General features: G+C 40.3%; 2 protein-coding genes across 2 annotated transcripts in view; both read right to left on the reverse strand.

Annotated features, from left to right (window-relative positions):
- TYMS (thymidylate synthetase) overlaps positions 1 to 1,228 on the reverse strand; it is a 9,580-nt gene extending 8,352 nt beyond the window's left edge. Inside the window, exon 1 of the mRNA XM_027638967.1 lies at positions 406 to 1,228. Within this exon, the coding sequence (XP_027494768.1) occupies positions 406 to 982 (577 nt within the window). The 5' untranslated portion in view covers positions 983 to 1,228. The remainder of the gene's footprint in view (positions 1 to 405) is intronic.
- A 1,106-nt stretch (positions 1,229 to 2,334) lies between these two features.
- CLUL1 (clusterin like 1) lies at positions 2,335 to 17,375 on the reverse strand. Its single transcript, XM_027638906.1, has 9 exons — positions 17,276 to 17,375; positions 16,254 to 16,363; positions 14,798 to 14,946; positions 12,812 to 12,979; positions 10,402 to 10,846; positions 9,139 to 9,276; positions 5,897 to 6,111; positions 4,653 to 4,823; positions 2,335 to 2,851 (listed from the first exon to the last, which is right to left on the reverse strand). The coding sequence occupies exons 2-8, from the start codon at positions 16,354 to 16,356 to the stop codon at positions 4,656 to 4,658; spliced, it is 1,386 nt and encodes a 461-aa protein (XP_027494707.1). The 5' UTR covers positions 16,357 to 16,363; positions 17,276 to 17,375; the 3' UTR covers positions 2,335 to 2,851; positions 4,653 to 4,655.
- Positions 17,376 to 17,601: the final 226 nt, after the last annotated feature.

The raw sequence follows: 17,601 nt of genomic DNA on the forward strand, positions 1-17,601 counted from the left end.
CAGGGAGCAGGGGATAGGGGCAGGGGACAGGGAGCAGGGGATAGGGACAGGGGGCCAGGGAGCAGGGGATAGGGGTAGGGGGCCAGGGAGCAGGGGATAGGGGCAGGGGACAGGGAGCAGGGGCAGGGGGACAGGGAGCAGGGGATAGGGGCAGGGGGCCAGGGAGCAGGGGATAGGGACAGGGGACAGGGAGCAGGGGCAGGGGGACAGGGAGCAGGGGATAGGGGCAGGGAGCAGGGGCAGGGGGCCGAGGACAGGGAGCAGGGGCAGGGAGTAGGGGCAGGGGGGTAAGGGCCCAGGGAGCGGGGAACAGGGCAGGAGGCCGGAGATGGGGAGCAAAGGGCAGGGAGAGGGAGCAGGGGCTGGGGAGCCGGGACAGGGGCTGCGGGTGCCGGCGGTGCCCACCTCTCAGACTGTACCGCGCCTGCATGCCGAACACGGAGAGGGTGCCAGTGCCGGTGCGATCCTCCCTCCGGTGGCCGTGCTGTAGGATGTGCCGTACCTGTTGCAGGTACTGCGACTCGCCGAGCCCCGGGCCGGCGGCGGGGGCGCTCAGCGGCTCCCCCTCGGCGGGCATGTCGGGCGAGAGGCTCCCTGCGGGACGGGCTGGGCTCCGGCTGCACGGCGGTCCTGCTCCCGCCCGCCGCTGCTCCTCCGAGCCCGCCAAAGCCCGGCTTTCCCGCCAAGCGGCGCCGAGGGGCGGAGCGGCCCCGCTACATCCTGCTTCTTGTCTTCCCGTTCTCCTTACCTCTGCGCGCCCGGGGTTCCTCAGCGCCGCAGCCCCCACGGGCGCGGTCTCCGTTCCCCCTGAGGGAGGGGCTGTCCCGAGCACCTGGCCCGGGTCAGTGCTCCAAACTATACCACCTTGTTTAGACTGGACATGAGGTAGAATTTCTTCACAGAACAGATGAGGAGATATCAGAACGGGCTGCCCAGGGAGGTGGTGCAGCAAGGGAAGACTGGACGCGGCACTTAGTGCCATGGTCTAGTTGACACGGTGGTGTTTGGTCACGGGTTGCACTCGATGATCTCAGAGGTCTTTTCCAACCTAATTGATTCTGTGATTCTGTGACTTTACTTAGACCTACCCTGCTGGCAAAGTAACTACTCTCTGGGCTCATTGCATGCTGGAAAGTGCTTCTGGCATTTTTCATCTACCTCCCTCTCTCTGCAGCCCTCAGGGATCCCGTTTCAGAGCTAAACAAGACCAAAGCCTTCAGCTGGGCCTGGCAGGCCACACACATTTGTATTGGATCCCCCCAGCTGGAGGAATATCCTGAACCACCAAAGCTTTAGGTGCAACCTGGTGTCAGCCTCCTGTGTCTTTGGTGTGGTGCTCTTGCAGTGCCATGCCCCAGGCACAGCTCGTCTTCCACATTGCAGCAGTGTTACCTTGACCTGAGCTTCTGAAGGACATTGAGGTGCTGGAGTGAGTGCAGATAAGGGTAATGAAGCTGGTGAAGGGTCTCAAGCACAAGTCCTACAAGGAGCAGCTGAGAGAGCCGGTGTTATTTAGCCTGGAGGAGGCTCAGGAGTGACCTTATCATTCTACAGCTACCTGAAAGTAGGTTGTATCAAGGTGGGGGTCAGCCTCTTCTCCCAGGCAACTAGGGCAAGAGGGCACAGTTTTAAGCTGTGCCATGGGAGTTTAGGTTGGACATCAGGAAGAATTTCTTCACAGAAAGGCTGATTAGACTTTGGAAAGGACTTCCCAGAGAGATGGTATTTAAGGAAAGACTGTACATGACCATATACTGTGTCTCAGTATCATTTTGCATCCTTACTTGTGTCTGATGGCAACTGTTCCCAATGTGGTGTCCTCCAAAAATTTTCTAGGTGTAATCTCTGCTAGTCAGAACAAACTAACTCTTCTCTGAATATTTCTTTTTTAGTATCTCTTAGAAGTCAAGCATTTTGTAAGAGTCACTTATCTCTCAGATAAAGCCCGGCTTTCTGACCACTGGTGTGATTACAGGAGTTATGACTGCTAATCTCTCACGATTAGGAGCCTGTAATACAGGTATATAAGATGGAAGTTAGGGAGAACAGAGGACTGTGGATTAGAAAATGCTACTTTTCCTGTGCAAATAATGCTTAGAAATACTGAGCACAGCAAATGAAACTATATCACCTAGAGCTCTCCTTCTAGCTGAGTGATTTATCAGTTCTTAAACTTTATTATAATTTACAATTACCATTGAAAGCTAATGTGCATAATTTTGGAAAAAATGAACTTCTTTACTAATAAAGGCTGTTAGTTAATTAAAAAATAAACTCCAGAGGCAAACTACAAGTAAGAAATGCCAAAAGCAGAAAACTTACTCAGTACTGCATATTCGGAAAAGTCATTTAATGTACACAATAAACATCAAAAGCAACTGAAAGAAGAAATGGAACATTTTCATCACAAAATAATATGCTACATTCATATGGAAATCTGGTTGATTCAAACTTAGCTGAATGTGCAACATCTGTAGGGACCAATCTTGAAAATGATTAAGAATGTGCTTGAATTCAAGCATGCAAATAGAAATTACTTGTATGCTTACAGCTGATTATTTTCTTAAATATTTGGATAACCAGAGCCATAGCTCATTATCAAAGATTACCTAATTTACAACATAAGTAACATTTTATTTAAATAAATTAATATTAAAATGGATTTGTTTTGGTTTTGATTTAAAAGATTTCTACAGTCTTTGGTTGATAGCTCATATGTCACAGTATTTACTAAGCAAAATTTTATTTATATGCAACTATTTTAACCATAATAATTTAACAATTAGCTGTATGTTGAGCATAGGGGTATTTCAACCATAGAGGTCAAGGAAGATTTCACACATCTTCTTTCCTAGGAGGGAAAAAAAAAAAAAGAAATTATACATTTTGGTTTTGGATTGAGAAAAATATGTTAGAAAAATTAGTATAGGTGGAATGTGTCCGTGTCCTACTATAGAAACATAAATTACATAAAAACCAAAGAGAAATGGGTTTTTTCCCTCTTTTTTTGTTCTTATAGATCTTTCCATTTTCTTGTAGACTTTTAACTCTTTTTTTTATCACCACATTTTCATGTGAATGTGTAATATTGTGCAAACTGAACGTAAAATGGTAGTGTGATTTGGAAATCAATGCCACTTACTTTTCTCAGGTATGAAATGGCTACACAAGATATGTTGCACAGAAAAATCAGACTAAAACTCAGGCTAAAAATCATAATCAGACTAAGGAAATAATTATTCTCATTATTAGGCCTTGAAGATTAGTATTCCATGATCTGAAAGAGTGTATATTCTCAATAAATGCATATCAATTACAGGGAATTTTGAAGAAAGTTTGTACAGAAACTGTTTGAACATTTTATTTTATATATTTGTAAATATTAGAAATGTTTGTATTTTAAATATAATATACTCATCATTTCACCAGTATTTACCTAAACAAAGTTCGTAGTGAGGCTTATTATATTATGCCCAAATTCTGCAGCCCACCTCAGCCTCTGGTGGAAATGATTTCTTTCGTCTCTTTAAAAATTGTACATCTAACCTCAAAAGAATAACCAGAGTTAATACAAAATACTGAAATTTTCTTCATCTACTTTGTTAATGTTGAATGCTTTTTACATGACTCCTCGGACTTCTCTGTGAGTTCAGGTCATGCTTCAATCTCTGAGTTGAGGATATCAGACACCCAATGACCTAAAAAGGAGCTGTGTCCAAATCTCATCCTATTCAGAGGACTGGGGGGACAACGTAGTGATTTGCCTAAAGGTCTCATGCGTCTTGCAGCTCTGTCCCCTGGTAAAACCACTTGTAAGAGGTCACTAAACCTGTGCATCCCAGGGCCCCCTGGGAAGGGAAACCCAGGGAAGGGTGGCTTACAAGCCGCACAGCAGCATGATGCCACCCCATCTTTCCTGGAGATTCCCTGGTGGGTTAGAGAATATGTAGCATTTTTTAATCCCTGCCTGCCTGCCTAACTGGTTCTTCCTTCCTCATCTGGAAATCCCTTAAACATGGAGGGAGACTTCTACAAAAATGGTTAGAAGCCTGTGAGAAGGATCTTTCTGTGCATGTTCCTGCAAGTTGAACTGCAGATTCTGTTTACACTGTTCAACTGAGCAGAGCGCTGCCAATGGAGAAACGTTATGATAAGACAGATCTTTCAAGTCCTGGTGGTGGTTCTCACTTTGCAGTCCTTTATCATGAAAAATAATACAAGCATGCTCTTAAACACCACTGAAAATAAAAAATATAATGAAGAGTGGCAATTCCAGTTCATTCATGATGAATAAACACAAAGACATGGTTTTTGATGCCAAGACAGTGGACTGTGGTTGTGAGGCAATTCTTTTGTAAAGAAATATTTATCATCACGTTACCTCATCCCAGATGTTACTTAAAGATCGAGGGTTTCACAGTTAAATAAGTCAAATCATTTAATATCATTGTGTCTGTGTTTGCAGGCTAGAACCTTGAGTGTTTGTTTCTGTTTTCCATAACGCTTCTGTTTGTCTTAATCAATATGTCATTTCTGAGGAGGCAGTCTTGTATATACCATGACTGAATTCTGTTCCAAGTAAAGTTTATTGCAATGTAAACACCTGTTAGGAAGAATTTTGTTTTCCATGAAAGGACAAAGAATGAACTTACCACTTAGAAATTCTGCTTATACAGTTGCAGTGCTTTCCCAGCTACATATTCAATGAATTCAGCGCTCTCTGGGTCTAAATTGGGAGGAACTTTAATGGTGAAAGTAGGAGAAGTCAGAATATTCACATCTACCACAGTTTCATTTTTACTGAAGGGATCCCCAGGTACCACCTAGAAGAAATCAGTACTTCAGACACTACAAACTACTGAGTACTTTCAGTTTTGTTTATACCTACTGTGCCCACTGTCTTTAATAAGGGGAAATTTAATAGAGGAATAATTTAGACCTCTCTACTTTCTTTAAATTGCTTTCTTCTGAAAAGGCAGTGGGTGTCTGAATTAATGCCAAAGCTTATTGTAGGTGGCGGAAAGAGCTGACATGGCAATGCAAGACCATATTAAAGCATGTTAATATTTATACCATGAACTCCATCTATAAAGAACTTCTCCTAATGAAAACTTGTAAGTTGTCCCACTAATTTCAGTACAACTTTTGTGTGGTTGAAGTTATGTATTCCTTTGTGTTTTTCTAAACCAGACTTTATTTTCCTCAGACAGATAGCTCAGACTGAGTTGGGAAAGTGTGCCTGTCCCCTTGTACTTATTTTGTGCTTTATTTTTTGTGGTTTGCACCATGATTTTGTATTGGTTTTGTCGTAATAGTAGTACATTGTATTTCTGAGTAGGAAAGGAGAATTCGTCCCTTGCCCAGGAAAATTGATTGGATTTACCTTGTATGTATTCTGGTGTGTGAGATACAATTAATCATGATGTACTTATTGGAATATTGACAGATGCTGTCAAATATATGCAGCTTCCACTGCAAGAATCTGTCTAACATTTGCCTTCTTTGAACTTTGGAATATATAGGTACAAACATAGACAGCTAGATATTCATCGATCCAATGAAGATGTGTTACTGACTGCAGTGCAATTTATCTGTGAAGGTAATCTGAGGCCAGCCAAAGCTACTAGTGTCAATTTACTCTTATCAGACAGTGATTCAGGTTAGCCTGTCAGCCATGCATCAGGCTGAAAGGATTTAGAAGAAAATAGTTTCTAACCTCAGGAGTTTCAGCTCATCAAAGGATTGTCGAGCATACACAAATTCAAGATGAATAGGAATGTTGTGTTGTACAACCAGACATTACACATGTACAAACATCCAAACCCCCCAAGAACGTAAATATGAGTTAAGTGCAGGTCAAAGGCAGCAATAACTCCCTTCAGAAGACAGCCCTTACCTTAACTATATTGAAAATGCTTTCTGGTCCGATGGTCATATTGGATAACTCAGACACCCACCCAAATCTTTCTTTCATTTTGGTCAACAAGTAGGAAGTGTCTTCTGTGTGATGCCGAACCACCTGGAGAATCTGCTCATACTGCTCCCCTGAGAGGTTAACCAGCTTAAAGGCTTCATCAAATTTTATGTGCAGCTCAGGAACGTTTGGGCAATCTGTTAAAAAATACAGTATTATGTTTTGTACTTTGTCTCTTCTATCTGAAGTAATGAAAACTGTAAAAAAGTCTAGCAAACGGGCATGTTTTGGGTTGGTCTTTAAATAATGCTGAAAAAAAGAATAATTCTTGCTTACCTCTTTTGATAGATTTAGTTTAGGCTCACAGTGACTAAAAGGATTTATTATCCCATTTATTATATTACAATGACTTAACAAGTAATTTGAGGTTTATATTGTATTTCATGGCTATAGATTTTCTCTTATGCTAAATAGATTTGGTAGATTTTGCATACAGCAACATCATAATCTCCTTATAGATTATGGGTTTTTTTAATTGCTCATATTCCATTGTCAATCTATCCCAGGTATATAAACTGCAAGGCAGGGATTGGGGGAGCAAAGTTCCTCCCTCTGGAAGAGAAGATCGGTTTTGAGACCACATGAGGAAACTGAATATATGTATGTAAGGCTGTTGGAGTTGATGAGTCCTGAGGGAATTGAGTGATGTAGTAGCCAAACCACTCTCCATGATATTTGAGAAGTCATGGCAGACAGGTGAAGTCTCTAGTGACTTGCAAAAGGGAAATATTGCACTATTTTAAAAAAGGATAGTAACGAGTACTCTGGGGACTGCCACCCTGTCAGCTTCACCTCTGTGCCTGAGAAGATCATAGGAGAGATTCTCCTAGAAGCTCTGCTAAGGCACATGGAGAACAGGGAGGTGATTTGGGACAGCCAGCACAACTTCACTAAGTGCAAGTCCTGCATGACCAACCTGGTGGCCTCCTATGATGGAGTGACTACATCAGTGGACAAGGAAAGGGTTAGAGATGTCATTTATCTGGACTTCTGTAAAGCCTTTTACGTGGTCCCCCACAATATTCTTCTCCCTAAATTGGAGAAAGATGTATTTGATGGGTGGACTGTTTGGTGGATGAAGAATTGTCTGGTTGGTCAGATCCAGAGGGGAATGGTCAACAGCACAGTGTCCAGATAGAGATCAGTGACTAGTGATGTCAGTGACTAGTGACTTGGGGGCCCATGTTGGGACCAGTACTGTTTAGTGTCTTCATAAATGACATCGACAGTGGGATCGAGTGCACCCTCAGCAAGTTTATGGATGGCACCAAGCTGAATGGTGCTGTTGACATGCCTGAAGGACAGGATGCCATCCTGAGGGACCTGGAGGAGCTGGAGAAGTGGGCCCATGGGAGCCTCATGAGGTTCAACACGTCCAGGTGCAAGGTGCCGCAACTGGGTTGATGCAACCCCCAGTATCAACGCAGACTGAGGAATGAGGGGATTGAGAGCAGCCCTGCCAAGAAGGACTTGGAGGTGCTGGTGAATGAGAGGCTGGACATGAGCCAGCAATGCGCTCTTCTTCCCAGAAACCCAGCTGTATCCTGGGCTGCATCAAAAGAATCATGGTCAGCAGATCACTCCACTCTCGTGAGACCCCTGGAGTACTGCGTGCAGGTCTGGAGTCCTCAGCACAGAAAGATATGGACCTGTTGGAGCGAGTCCAGAGGAGGGACACAAAGATGATCAGAGGGCTGGAGCACTTCTCTTAAGAGGAGAGACTGAGAGACTTGGGGTTATTCAGCTTAGAGAAGAGAAGATTCCAGGGAGACTTACTGTGGCCTTTGAAGAAAATTGTGGCCTTCAGTACCTGAATAAGGACAAACTTCTTATCAGGGCCTGAGGACGAGGGGTAATGACTTTAAACTGAAAGAGGGTGTATTTAGACTAGATATAAAGAAGGCATTTTTTACAATGAGGGTGGTAAAACATGGAAACAAATTGCCTACAGAGGTGATAGATGTCCCATCCCTGGAAACATTCAAGGTCAGATTGGATGAGGCTTTGAGCAACCTGATCTAGATAAGTATGTTCCTGCTCGTTGCAGGGGGCTCAGACTAGATGACTCGACCAAACTATTCTATGATTTTATGTCACAGGTTATTACAAGAAAGCCTGTAATGTATGTTAGTATTCCTGTTGAATGTTAAGACCTAATATTTATCTAACAGTATAACTAGACATCATCTTCAATGAATTCAGAACTGAAGATTCCTGGGGTTTTTTTACTGGCGTATGGATATTAAACAAGAACATTTTATTAAACCTATACAAAAATTACTCCAGAAAAATTCAATTTGTTTTCTGTGCAATAATATTGTCAAGGGACACCTTCAGGCTGATAATAAAGTAATCACAGATACAAACTGGTATCTGTAATACACAGGCGTAGAAAAAAAAATATTCTTAGTGGTCTGATATTCTTTTCAAAATGTGTCAATGTATCGTTAATATTTGCCACACTGGAGATATTCTGAAGACATTTGCGTTTAAGCACGTTTTCTGGCTTTTAAGACCTAAATAATTATAGAAATACAGACGTGTTATGCTGCAGTGGGAGTTCTAGATGATGCAGCCTGATTTTTTTTGAGGTGCCCATGAAGGGTACATACCAGGGCTCTGCCATCTCCTTACATACTGACGTGAAATCCCCTTTTTGTCAGCCCTGTTTGCTAACATCGTTCAACAAAGAATAATTACAAGCTCTTGCTTTCCTTGCAAGGAGCTGAGTGTTATCTGATGTTACACCTGGTTGTCAGCAGGAGAAGCAAGTGTCAGGAGTTTGAGCTTCTCCTCACTTTCTGCTCAGCACTGCTGCACCCAGGGAGGATCGATTGCTGACTGACATCTTGTGTCTTTGCAGGATGGTCAGCTCTAACAAAATATATCGGTGTTTTGTTATAGACGGTGGAACTTCTCTTTGGGCCACCAGCGGTATGTTAACAACTGAGTTATAGTGACACTCTGTGGAGACAGTGGGGAAAGCTAATAGAAATCATCTGGACTGAGGAATGGTGATTGTACCTGTAGTTACAGTAAAAACTCAGTGATTGGATATTAATTCCAAAAATATGAAGACAGTGCAGTAGAAAAGGACAGCCTCAAAATCTACAAACCAGGAATCAATGCATTACAGAAGAAAAACAAGAAAAATAGCTCTTTACCATGCAAAAGATTGTCTTGGCATTTCTGACATCTCTCATGAAACTGTGGGCATCCAGAGGAGTTCTCCCGAAGCTCCCTGCACTGAGGTCTCTGGTGCCCTGGCACAATTTTTGAGAACATGCCACTTCTGTCAGGATCTGCAATGAAGTCGTAGTATTTTTAGACTGCCATTAAGCTTAGAGTCTTGATAAATACACATTCATTACCTAGTCTGAGTTCTTTCAAAGAATTCATGCCAGTGTAGTATATTCCCTAACAAAGATGTTGTAGTGTATTCCCCACTAATAACCAAAAATTACTAATATTATTACACATTATTTGTTTCTACAACATCTGCGTTCTGGTAAGATCTTTTTGACCCTTAGAAGTCAAGATGTTTCGTAATCACATTCAGCTAGACGAGAGCACAGTACCAAAACTTATTTCTGAGGTGACATGGCTCCTGATACAGAAAAAAAATTTTGAAACTCTGTTGAAGAATCACTTAACTTTATGTTTCCTGATGATCATATAATGGTTATGTCACCTGCCACTCAGGATTATGGCATGTGCTCACTGCGATCTCCTTATAGACAGGCACCAGCACGTATTTAAATGATGCTTGCTCTACTTTTTCACGAGTAAAATATAAAGCTTATTTGTATTCTAAAACTTGGCCATGTTTCTTTCCCTTCACTGAGAGTTATCACCACTGGTATGCCCAGAATTTTCTGGTCACTGAAAAACCTGAAGTCTGGTCTTTATTTGACTGGTATTTGATTGGCACATTACATTGCTGCAGTAGACTGGAACTTGCAGCTGTCAAGCTGAACTTAACATCATTTGGCAAGGGCAGGGATATGTCTTGACATCTCATGGTATTACTCTAATTTTTTAGAATTGGTGACCTGTCAATAAGAGATGATACAAATCATATCCTGACAAATGCTGAGATTAAATGTGTCAGTCAGCTTTGCATCTGTCCTGAATGCAGGGGCTCCTGAGGAACTCCTGCAAATGGTTTGAGAAGTGCCATGAAAATCAGGCTGTGTAGGATCCACAAGTCTCCCTGCAATATTTCTCTGAGATTTCTAGGTGACTTGTTCACTTAACTGATAAAAGTTATCTTTACTCCATATCTCTTTAACCAAGAAAACCTCCAGAGCTTCCTTACAGTATCTCACACTAAAATAATGGAAGCTGAACCATTAACCATAGTTTAGCAATCCCAAAATGTTTGATGTCATCAACAGTGCAGTTGGTTTTCATTTTCTAACACTTGCCTTTGGTTTGTTCTGGCAAATCTCTTCTATAGTCTCTGTATTCATCAAATACATCGGTAATCACCTCACTGACACCTTCAAACACAGTCCTACTGAAATCAAAAACTATCTGTAAAAAGCCAGGCATAGCCCAGCCTTTTTGTGAGCCGTCATTTCTGGTGGTGTCCTCAGGTAAAGCTGCCATGCTGGGGGACTCATTCAAGTCCAGATCAGACATGAAATATGTCTGAAAAGACTGGTCAAATTCTTTTTGCATGTGCTTGAAAAAAATGAAACTTCTGTCAAATATTGAGCCCACATCTGATAATAGTTGGCTAAATAAATCTTCCATTTTTACTAGCTGGCTGTCTTCTTTCTCAGACTTTTCATTAAACTGGATGTCTTTTCCTTGATCCTCATGAAAAGTGAAAATGAGTGGAGGTATTTTCCTCAAAAAATCTTCAACCTGTGTATGAGAAGGAGACAGATCAGCTGCCTGACAAGTTACCAGTTTGTCATCTCTCAGGCTCTAATTTTTCTTTTTCAAACAACCGTAGAAACAATTGCCTCTTAATAACTGCAAACACAACATATTCTCTGAAGTAATTTAAGACACTAGACCCTGAAGAGGGGAAGTACATTCAATCTAAATCATTAGCATTAATTTTACTCCAAATCAGATCTGGAGTAAAAAGGTTACCAGTTGCCCTTTAATCTGTGGAGGCTCAAAGTATTGGCATTCGGATTTCTTCCAACAAACAATTTGGACTTTATCTTGGAAAGATGTGAGATGCATTTCTGTGTACTTATGTGCAGTGTAGGGAACAGAAGGTGATTCTTCTTGCCATGATTTGTAAAAAGCCTGCCCACTCTCGCCAATGGGCAAGTCCTTACATCCTTCTGCAAACTGAAACCCAGCAAAATCAAGAGAGCAGTGACTCTCAGTCCATGGTTTGGTGATGGAAGAGTCTGAGTGTCAGCTCTGCTATACAGGGTTCCCAGTTCCTCAGCCACTGGTCTCAGCCACTGGTTCCCCACTCTGCTTTAAGACAGTACTTTTCCCTGAGCCAATGGAGTGTTTTTTGGAGCCACATTCCATGGCATTAGGAAACAGGCAAGCATCAAGAAGCACCCTGCTAAACACATACACATAGATATAGACAGATATTCTTATAGATAGATATAGACAGATATACACATACATTTTAAAAAAAATAAATCACATCATCATCTCAATCTGACCGCTAGTGCAGCTCAGAGGGAAGGTGAACTGTGAAATGGCACTGCAGGAACAGCCTAAGCCCTCTGCCTGTGTGTCCTCACCCACAGCTATCCTCTTTGTCCTTTTTTTGTTTTAATTATTTAGGTCATATCACATTTTTCTTACTTTGAATACTTCAAATAAGGCATATAGCTCACTGAGGAAGTTACCAAGAGGGTCAAAGACAGTGACAAGGTGGTATATAACTTTTACTGCAATAATTTCAGCATCCACGGCCTCTTGAAAGTCCAAGAGGTACATTTGAGGTATCCATGAGTGGTATCTAAAAAGCTAAAAGTATCGCCAATAGTCTTAAATTTAATATCTCCCACATTTTAACCTGAATTAGTTTAAGAATATATACAAATGTTATACACTTCTGCTCCAAAGCTTGTCTGAAACACAGTATGTTTAATGTTTAAGTTATTATATTTTTCAACACATGGGGTGTGAAAGCTAGGTAATCTGGCTAACATTTCAGTAGCAGTAATTGCAGTGTTGTTTGTTAAGCTACACTTAAAGCATGTTCCCAAACAAAAAGAAAAAAAGTGATTACAATTTTATTAAATCTTGTAGTAATAATAATTTTCCAGCCAGGAAAGCATATTTTATTTCTGGTAGAAGTAGGGGGATCTCCTTTAATGACAGGTTCCTTTATTAAAAAAAATAGTTAAGCATTTTAAAGCTTTTTTGTTACTTCAAGAGTTGATTTAAAATAAGTATAGGAAAGAATGATGTTGTATAAGTAGATTTTTTTTCCCAATGGAATTTTGCTAACTATATCTATACTTTTATCTTGGTCGATTTTCAGATGGACCATAAAGAATCTATGTGGTGGTTTTTACAAATAGTTATTGACTATCCTAATGCAAGTCCTACTGTGAGAGGAAATGTTGCATATCTGTAATGAGTCTGTTGGAGTCAGAGGAATAATCAGTGTCCATGGAATCTCGCCAGGGTGCAACTGAACTCATTTTGGCTCAACGTCCAATGAATATAATCACATATAATCCCTGTCATATAACTTCGCATTTCCATACCCTCCAAATCAAATTAATATTAGTAACCTGATATAACTACAGATTTAGGTATTAAGAAAATAAAATGTGTCATATCTAAAACTCTTAAGTGAATTCAAAAGTATTCTCTGGATACAAAATTTCTTCCTACCTTTCTTTTAAAGGTTGACACACCATGCTTGCAAGTTGTGTAATATCTCATGCAGGTACTTTCTAAACAAGATTCACATTCATCCCATAAATTTTTCAAGGCTACTTGACATTGTCTTTCTTCTTCTTCCAATCTTGCCTTTACTTCATCCATAAGTCGCAAGGCTTGCTAAGTAAGAGAAAGATTCAGTTGAGGGTAATTTTCAGATTAGTGTTCCAAATACTTATCCCAGTGTTGATCACTCATTTTAACTATTTTGGGGTCCTTTTTTTTTGCTAATGCCTAACCATTAGGGTAAGTTGTCTTCTCAGCTGCAGTCACGTATGGAGGGAACTGAAAATTGAAAACCTTTTTCTTATAGGATTTTTCCGATGTTCTCTCAGGAGGCACAGCCTAAAGAAACCAATGGATCTCTACAGTCTACCAGGATCTTTAATGTAATGAAAAAAGCCACACATCTTTCTGTGCAAGAAGAATTCAACCTCCCATGTGGTCGTGTGCTCAACTTGTATAATTTTTTTCATGTCATCTGAACAGTATTCATCTGTTCCACTAACAGTGCCTTTCTCTATTCTTTAAGGGATTAATATTCCATGAGGCTGGGTCCTTGCCATACATAAAGTCTTTCTCTAATGCAGAAATATATGAAAGTATAGTGTTTCTGCTGTTTGGGAGTATACTAATCAAAAGACTGTAGAGAGGGATTTTCTTCCTGCTCTTGTGTGAGGCACTCCTTCCATAATGAAGGGAAACAAGATGCATTTTACAATGCTGCTTCTATTTATTGGATCCTTCTTCATCAGGTGGAGAACAAAGCTGAGCAGATCAGAAACAGCATTTTTGGAATAGACTTGGCAATGAAAGACAGAAAATTTCTTCCTGTTGAAGTAGATTGCACATCATTAATTTCTCTCTGCAATTGCAACATATTTTAATAGTTTAGGTTTCCAAACAGTGTTCCAAGTTGTTCCTAAGTATGAAAGAAACCTTTAATTGGTTGGGCTTATTCATTTTGGCAGCATTTCAGTAGGGAAGAGGCTCATAGAAAAGAAAACTTCTATCAGAACGTGCTTGATGGAGACAGCAACAGCGATCTTCGTAATCTAGGTTTAGTTATTTTCTGATCTTTCTACTGCATTTATTCAGTGTTTTATGAACTCTCACTGTCAATGTAAGCTCTGCATAAGTGAAATCATCAAGTAAGAGCTAACAAGAGTTTTGATTGTGAGAGTGCAGTGGTGTTCCTAAAGATGTTAGAAAGCTGTCAGGTACTTTTTGGCTTGCAAATAGTTTAAACTATCAGGTGTCAGGCCAAGAGGGAATTTTCCTTCAACTTCATTGAAACCAAAAGCTCGGATCTTTGTATTTCTTTTACTATACGGTAATCTCTGTTTATTCAGATCATCTGAGCACATGGCTCTGAGCCTAGGCCTTGCACTACGACATTGGAAATTTCCCTGATTCACTGTACTTTTTCTAGAGCATGTTATCATTTGTGGCTTTGATTTTTTCCTCAAGGTCTGAAGTTTACCAAGCAAGCTGGGAAACATCTTGTGACCTCAGGTATTCAGAGACATGACGGGCAGAGCTGCTGGACCTTCCACACAAAACACTGTCACACAGTTGCCTGCAGTTGCCTTGGGGTGAATTCAGTGAAGCGGTGCATTTTTAGAAATGAGCAGTGAGTGTGATTTTCTTCTGATAGTAAGACAAAGGGGCAGAAGCAGATTTTCTATCAACCCTATGATCACATAAGAGACATATGCTGCTTAAAGTGTACATACAATGTGATTTACATTCTCTCCAGAAAAGGGGAGAGAAAAAGGGATCTCATCTGTGTTGCTTATTGGCCTGAGCACAATGGCATGCTGTACTACTTCCAGGAGTGAGGCTAAATCCTTGTACAACCTGCCTCATCTTTGATTAAAAATAGCTGCAAGCTAACAAAAACACAAACAAAAAAAGCCCCAGATGCACTTATATTACCTGTTTTTCTTCACTGCTCTTCTTCAAGGTTTTCATCAGATCTATGTGCTTATCTTCATTTCTTTCCATCATAATTTTCATCTGCTTAATACCAATCAAAGCTTTCTTTACCTCTTCATCTACATACTTCTCTCCAACTTCAGATAATTCTAAAAAAAGCCAAATTATACAGTGACTTAATCAGATTTTAACACTATTGCAAATTGTCATGCACTGCTGATGAAGGAGAATGAAACAGCTCTGTGTTTCCCTACAGTGGCAGAGCCAAATCTTGAGATAGTGAATGCTGAATAACAGTGAGCCAAGACATTTTCCATCAGATAAGAATATGGCCCAGAGCCTTTGCAAGGATCAGCTGCATGTAACTCAAGCTATATATTTGACTGTGCCACTGCTGATTACTGAATCCCAGGACAGTTGAGGCTGGGAGGCAGCTTTGGAGGTCATTGAGTCCAACCCCCCTGCTTAAAGCAGTATCAACTAGAGCAGGTTGCTGTAGTTGCTCCAAAACCTCATCCTGGGTTTTGGATATCTCCAAGGATTACCCATCAGTTTTCTAATGACATAATCTATATATCTATATCAACATCTTTGATCTGATAGCAGCCTGTGATAGCTTCCCTTTACATATTGAAAATGTAGATTACAGGTGCCTTCAACCTGTTTTCTAGACTTCCGGTGAAGTCATGATCATTTTTGGTGAAAGCTTGGGCTGGCCCACGTGTTACACCTTGAAGCTATGCATGACTGCCTATCCTTTATCTGTATTTGTTCCCTTTGTGGAAATACCCTGAATATCACTGGAGCTATATAAAACAAGTAAAAATCCTATCACCCTGAGAATGCCAAAAGCACATGTCAGTCATTTTTTCCTTTATATCTTTCTTCCTCACACCTAACTTTTTTTGTTCGTTACAGAAATATGACTAATATAGACTGAAACAAAAAAATACTTAATGGTTGATCCTCTTGGAGTTTCTATCAACAAAATAAAGCCATGCTTAGAGATGTGTATATGCAGAATAACTGCTATTTTCTAAATTAAATAATTTTATTTAAATTATTTGTAAAAGCCACCTTTCAGCAAAGTGTATAATTGTGAACATTTTCAAGGATTATTTAAACAAACAAAATAGTTCAAAATCTGTTGAATTTTGAGTTCAGTTTATATTTTAATGATCTATGAGGGACCAAATAACCTTTAAATGTCCTGTAAATACTTTTTTTTTTTTTTGCAAGGGGCCGCTTATCTGTTAATCCCTTTACTTTCTCATCCTGCTTGTTCTTATGTCCCCAGTGTGTGTGTGTGGGTGCATGCAGTCAGTTTTATTATGGTTTCTAAGCTCCATGCATGAAAGTGGAACGTCTTGAAGCCAGTGAGTGTGGAAGTCAAAATGCACTAGCCAACTGGGGCCCAGGGCCCTCCAGCACACCTCAGAAAGAAAAGCATACGTACGCTTCAGGTTTTCCCGGAGATTCATTTCCTCCTGCTTTGTTGGTGCACACTGATGACCATTCAGCCATAGCATATATATTATAAATATCCAAGAGGACTTCATGTTCTTTCTATTAAAAAAGCAGGTCGGTGTAGTTAAATGTAAACATTGTCATGATGTTCAAATGCCTACATGCAATGTTTGCTAAGCGTTATACAAGTTTCCATTATTTTTGTCTTTAACTATGGTTTCTAAGATTTATAGCATGCATCTAAATGCTACTCTTAGTGAAAACACGAGTAAGAAGCTTGACCTCATTTGTAATTATCTATTTAGATTAATTAGATGAATTCACTGGGTTTGCACAGAGGTTAACAGAATCAGGACATACATATATAAAACCAAAAGCTTATGCAGCTCAGTCTGTCCCTTTTCTAACTTGTGAAAAACACTAGTTACTGATTTCACACTGTGTCCTTAGTTTATAGCATAAATGCATCCATGCTTAACAGTATTGTCAATTTTAAAAAGGGAAATTTCTGGAATGTTATTTCCTTCCTTATGTCCAAACACGCGATTCCTTTCATTGTCCTTCAAAACAAGACTTATTATTTGAGATGTAATAATAGGTGTGCCAAGAAATTGGCAATTAGATCAGTTTTGTAAACAAACAGATCAGCAGCTGAAAGAAATTCTAACAAAATAAGGGAAAGAAATGTCATTTGCTTTATTTCCCTCCTAAAAGCAGAGGAGAAAGGTTTATTTTTTAGAAATCATGCAACTGCACTTCATAGTTCTCATCTGATTAAATAAAGACAGTATTTAAGTGCCTTCTTGTTAGCCAATATAGCCTTACTGGAGATGCAATGATCAGCCACAAGTGCATATGTAAATTAAAAGCCTGGATTTGTTTATAGCCTGGATTTACTTCTATAGTTACTTGCATATTGTACCTTTACATTTATAGCGAAAGACCAAGTGACTTTGCAAAGAAATACAAAAACCCACTATCAAAGAAAAGTAAAAAACCCAGTATATTTACCATTAATACTGAAACACCTCTTCTGCAAAATTGCTCCCTGCGTCAGGAAGGGGCTGGGCTGTGCTCTGATCTAATTTCTGGGAGTGTCAGGGATTTTGCCATGTTCTACTTATCTGATGAGAGGTACTTAATCCTATTAACGGGACGTTTTGTCGTTAGGCTGGAGGATTTTGCTCATCTCTGTGGGCAAAACCACCAGGGGGAGTGTCGGGCAGAATTGCCTAATTTAATGTAATTTGGAACTGCTATTTTTCTGTAGTCAGTGGCCTTTTGTCTTACTAGCTCTTCCATCGTCTTACATTTTACCTTAGGAGACACCTGCAGCT

Source organism: Corapipo altera, unplaced genomic scaffold (assembly GCF_003945725.1).
Source record: "Corapipo altera isolate COAL_440 unplaced genomic scaffold, ASM394572v1 49, whole genome shotgun sequence".
NCBI lineage: Eukaryota > Metazoa > Chordata > Aves > Passeriformes > Pipridae > Corapipo > Corapipo altera.

Coding starts and splice junctions, on each gene's coding strand:
- CLUL1 (XM_027638906.1), bottom strand. CDS start 16,356: ATGAAGTCCTCTTGGATATTTATAATATATATGCTATGGCTGAATGGT. Junction 9,277..10,401: donor TTTGCCAGAACAAACCAAAG/GCAAGTGTTAGA, acceptor ACTTCATTGCAG/ATCCTGACAGAAGTGGCATG. Junction 4,824..5,896: donor GCATTTTCAATATAGTTAAG/GTAAGGGCTGTC, acceptor GATTTCTTCTAG/GTGGTACCTGGGGATCCCTT.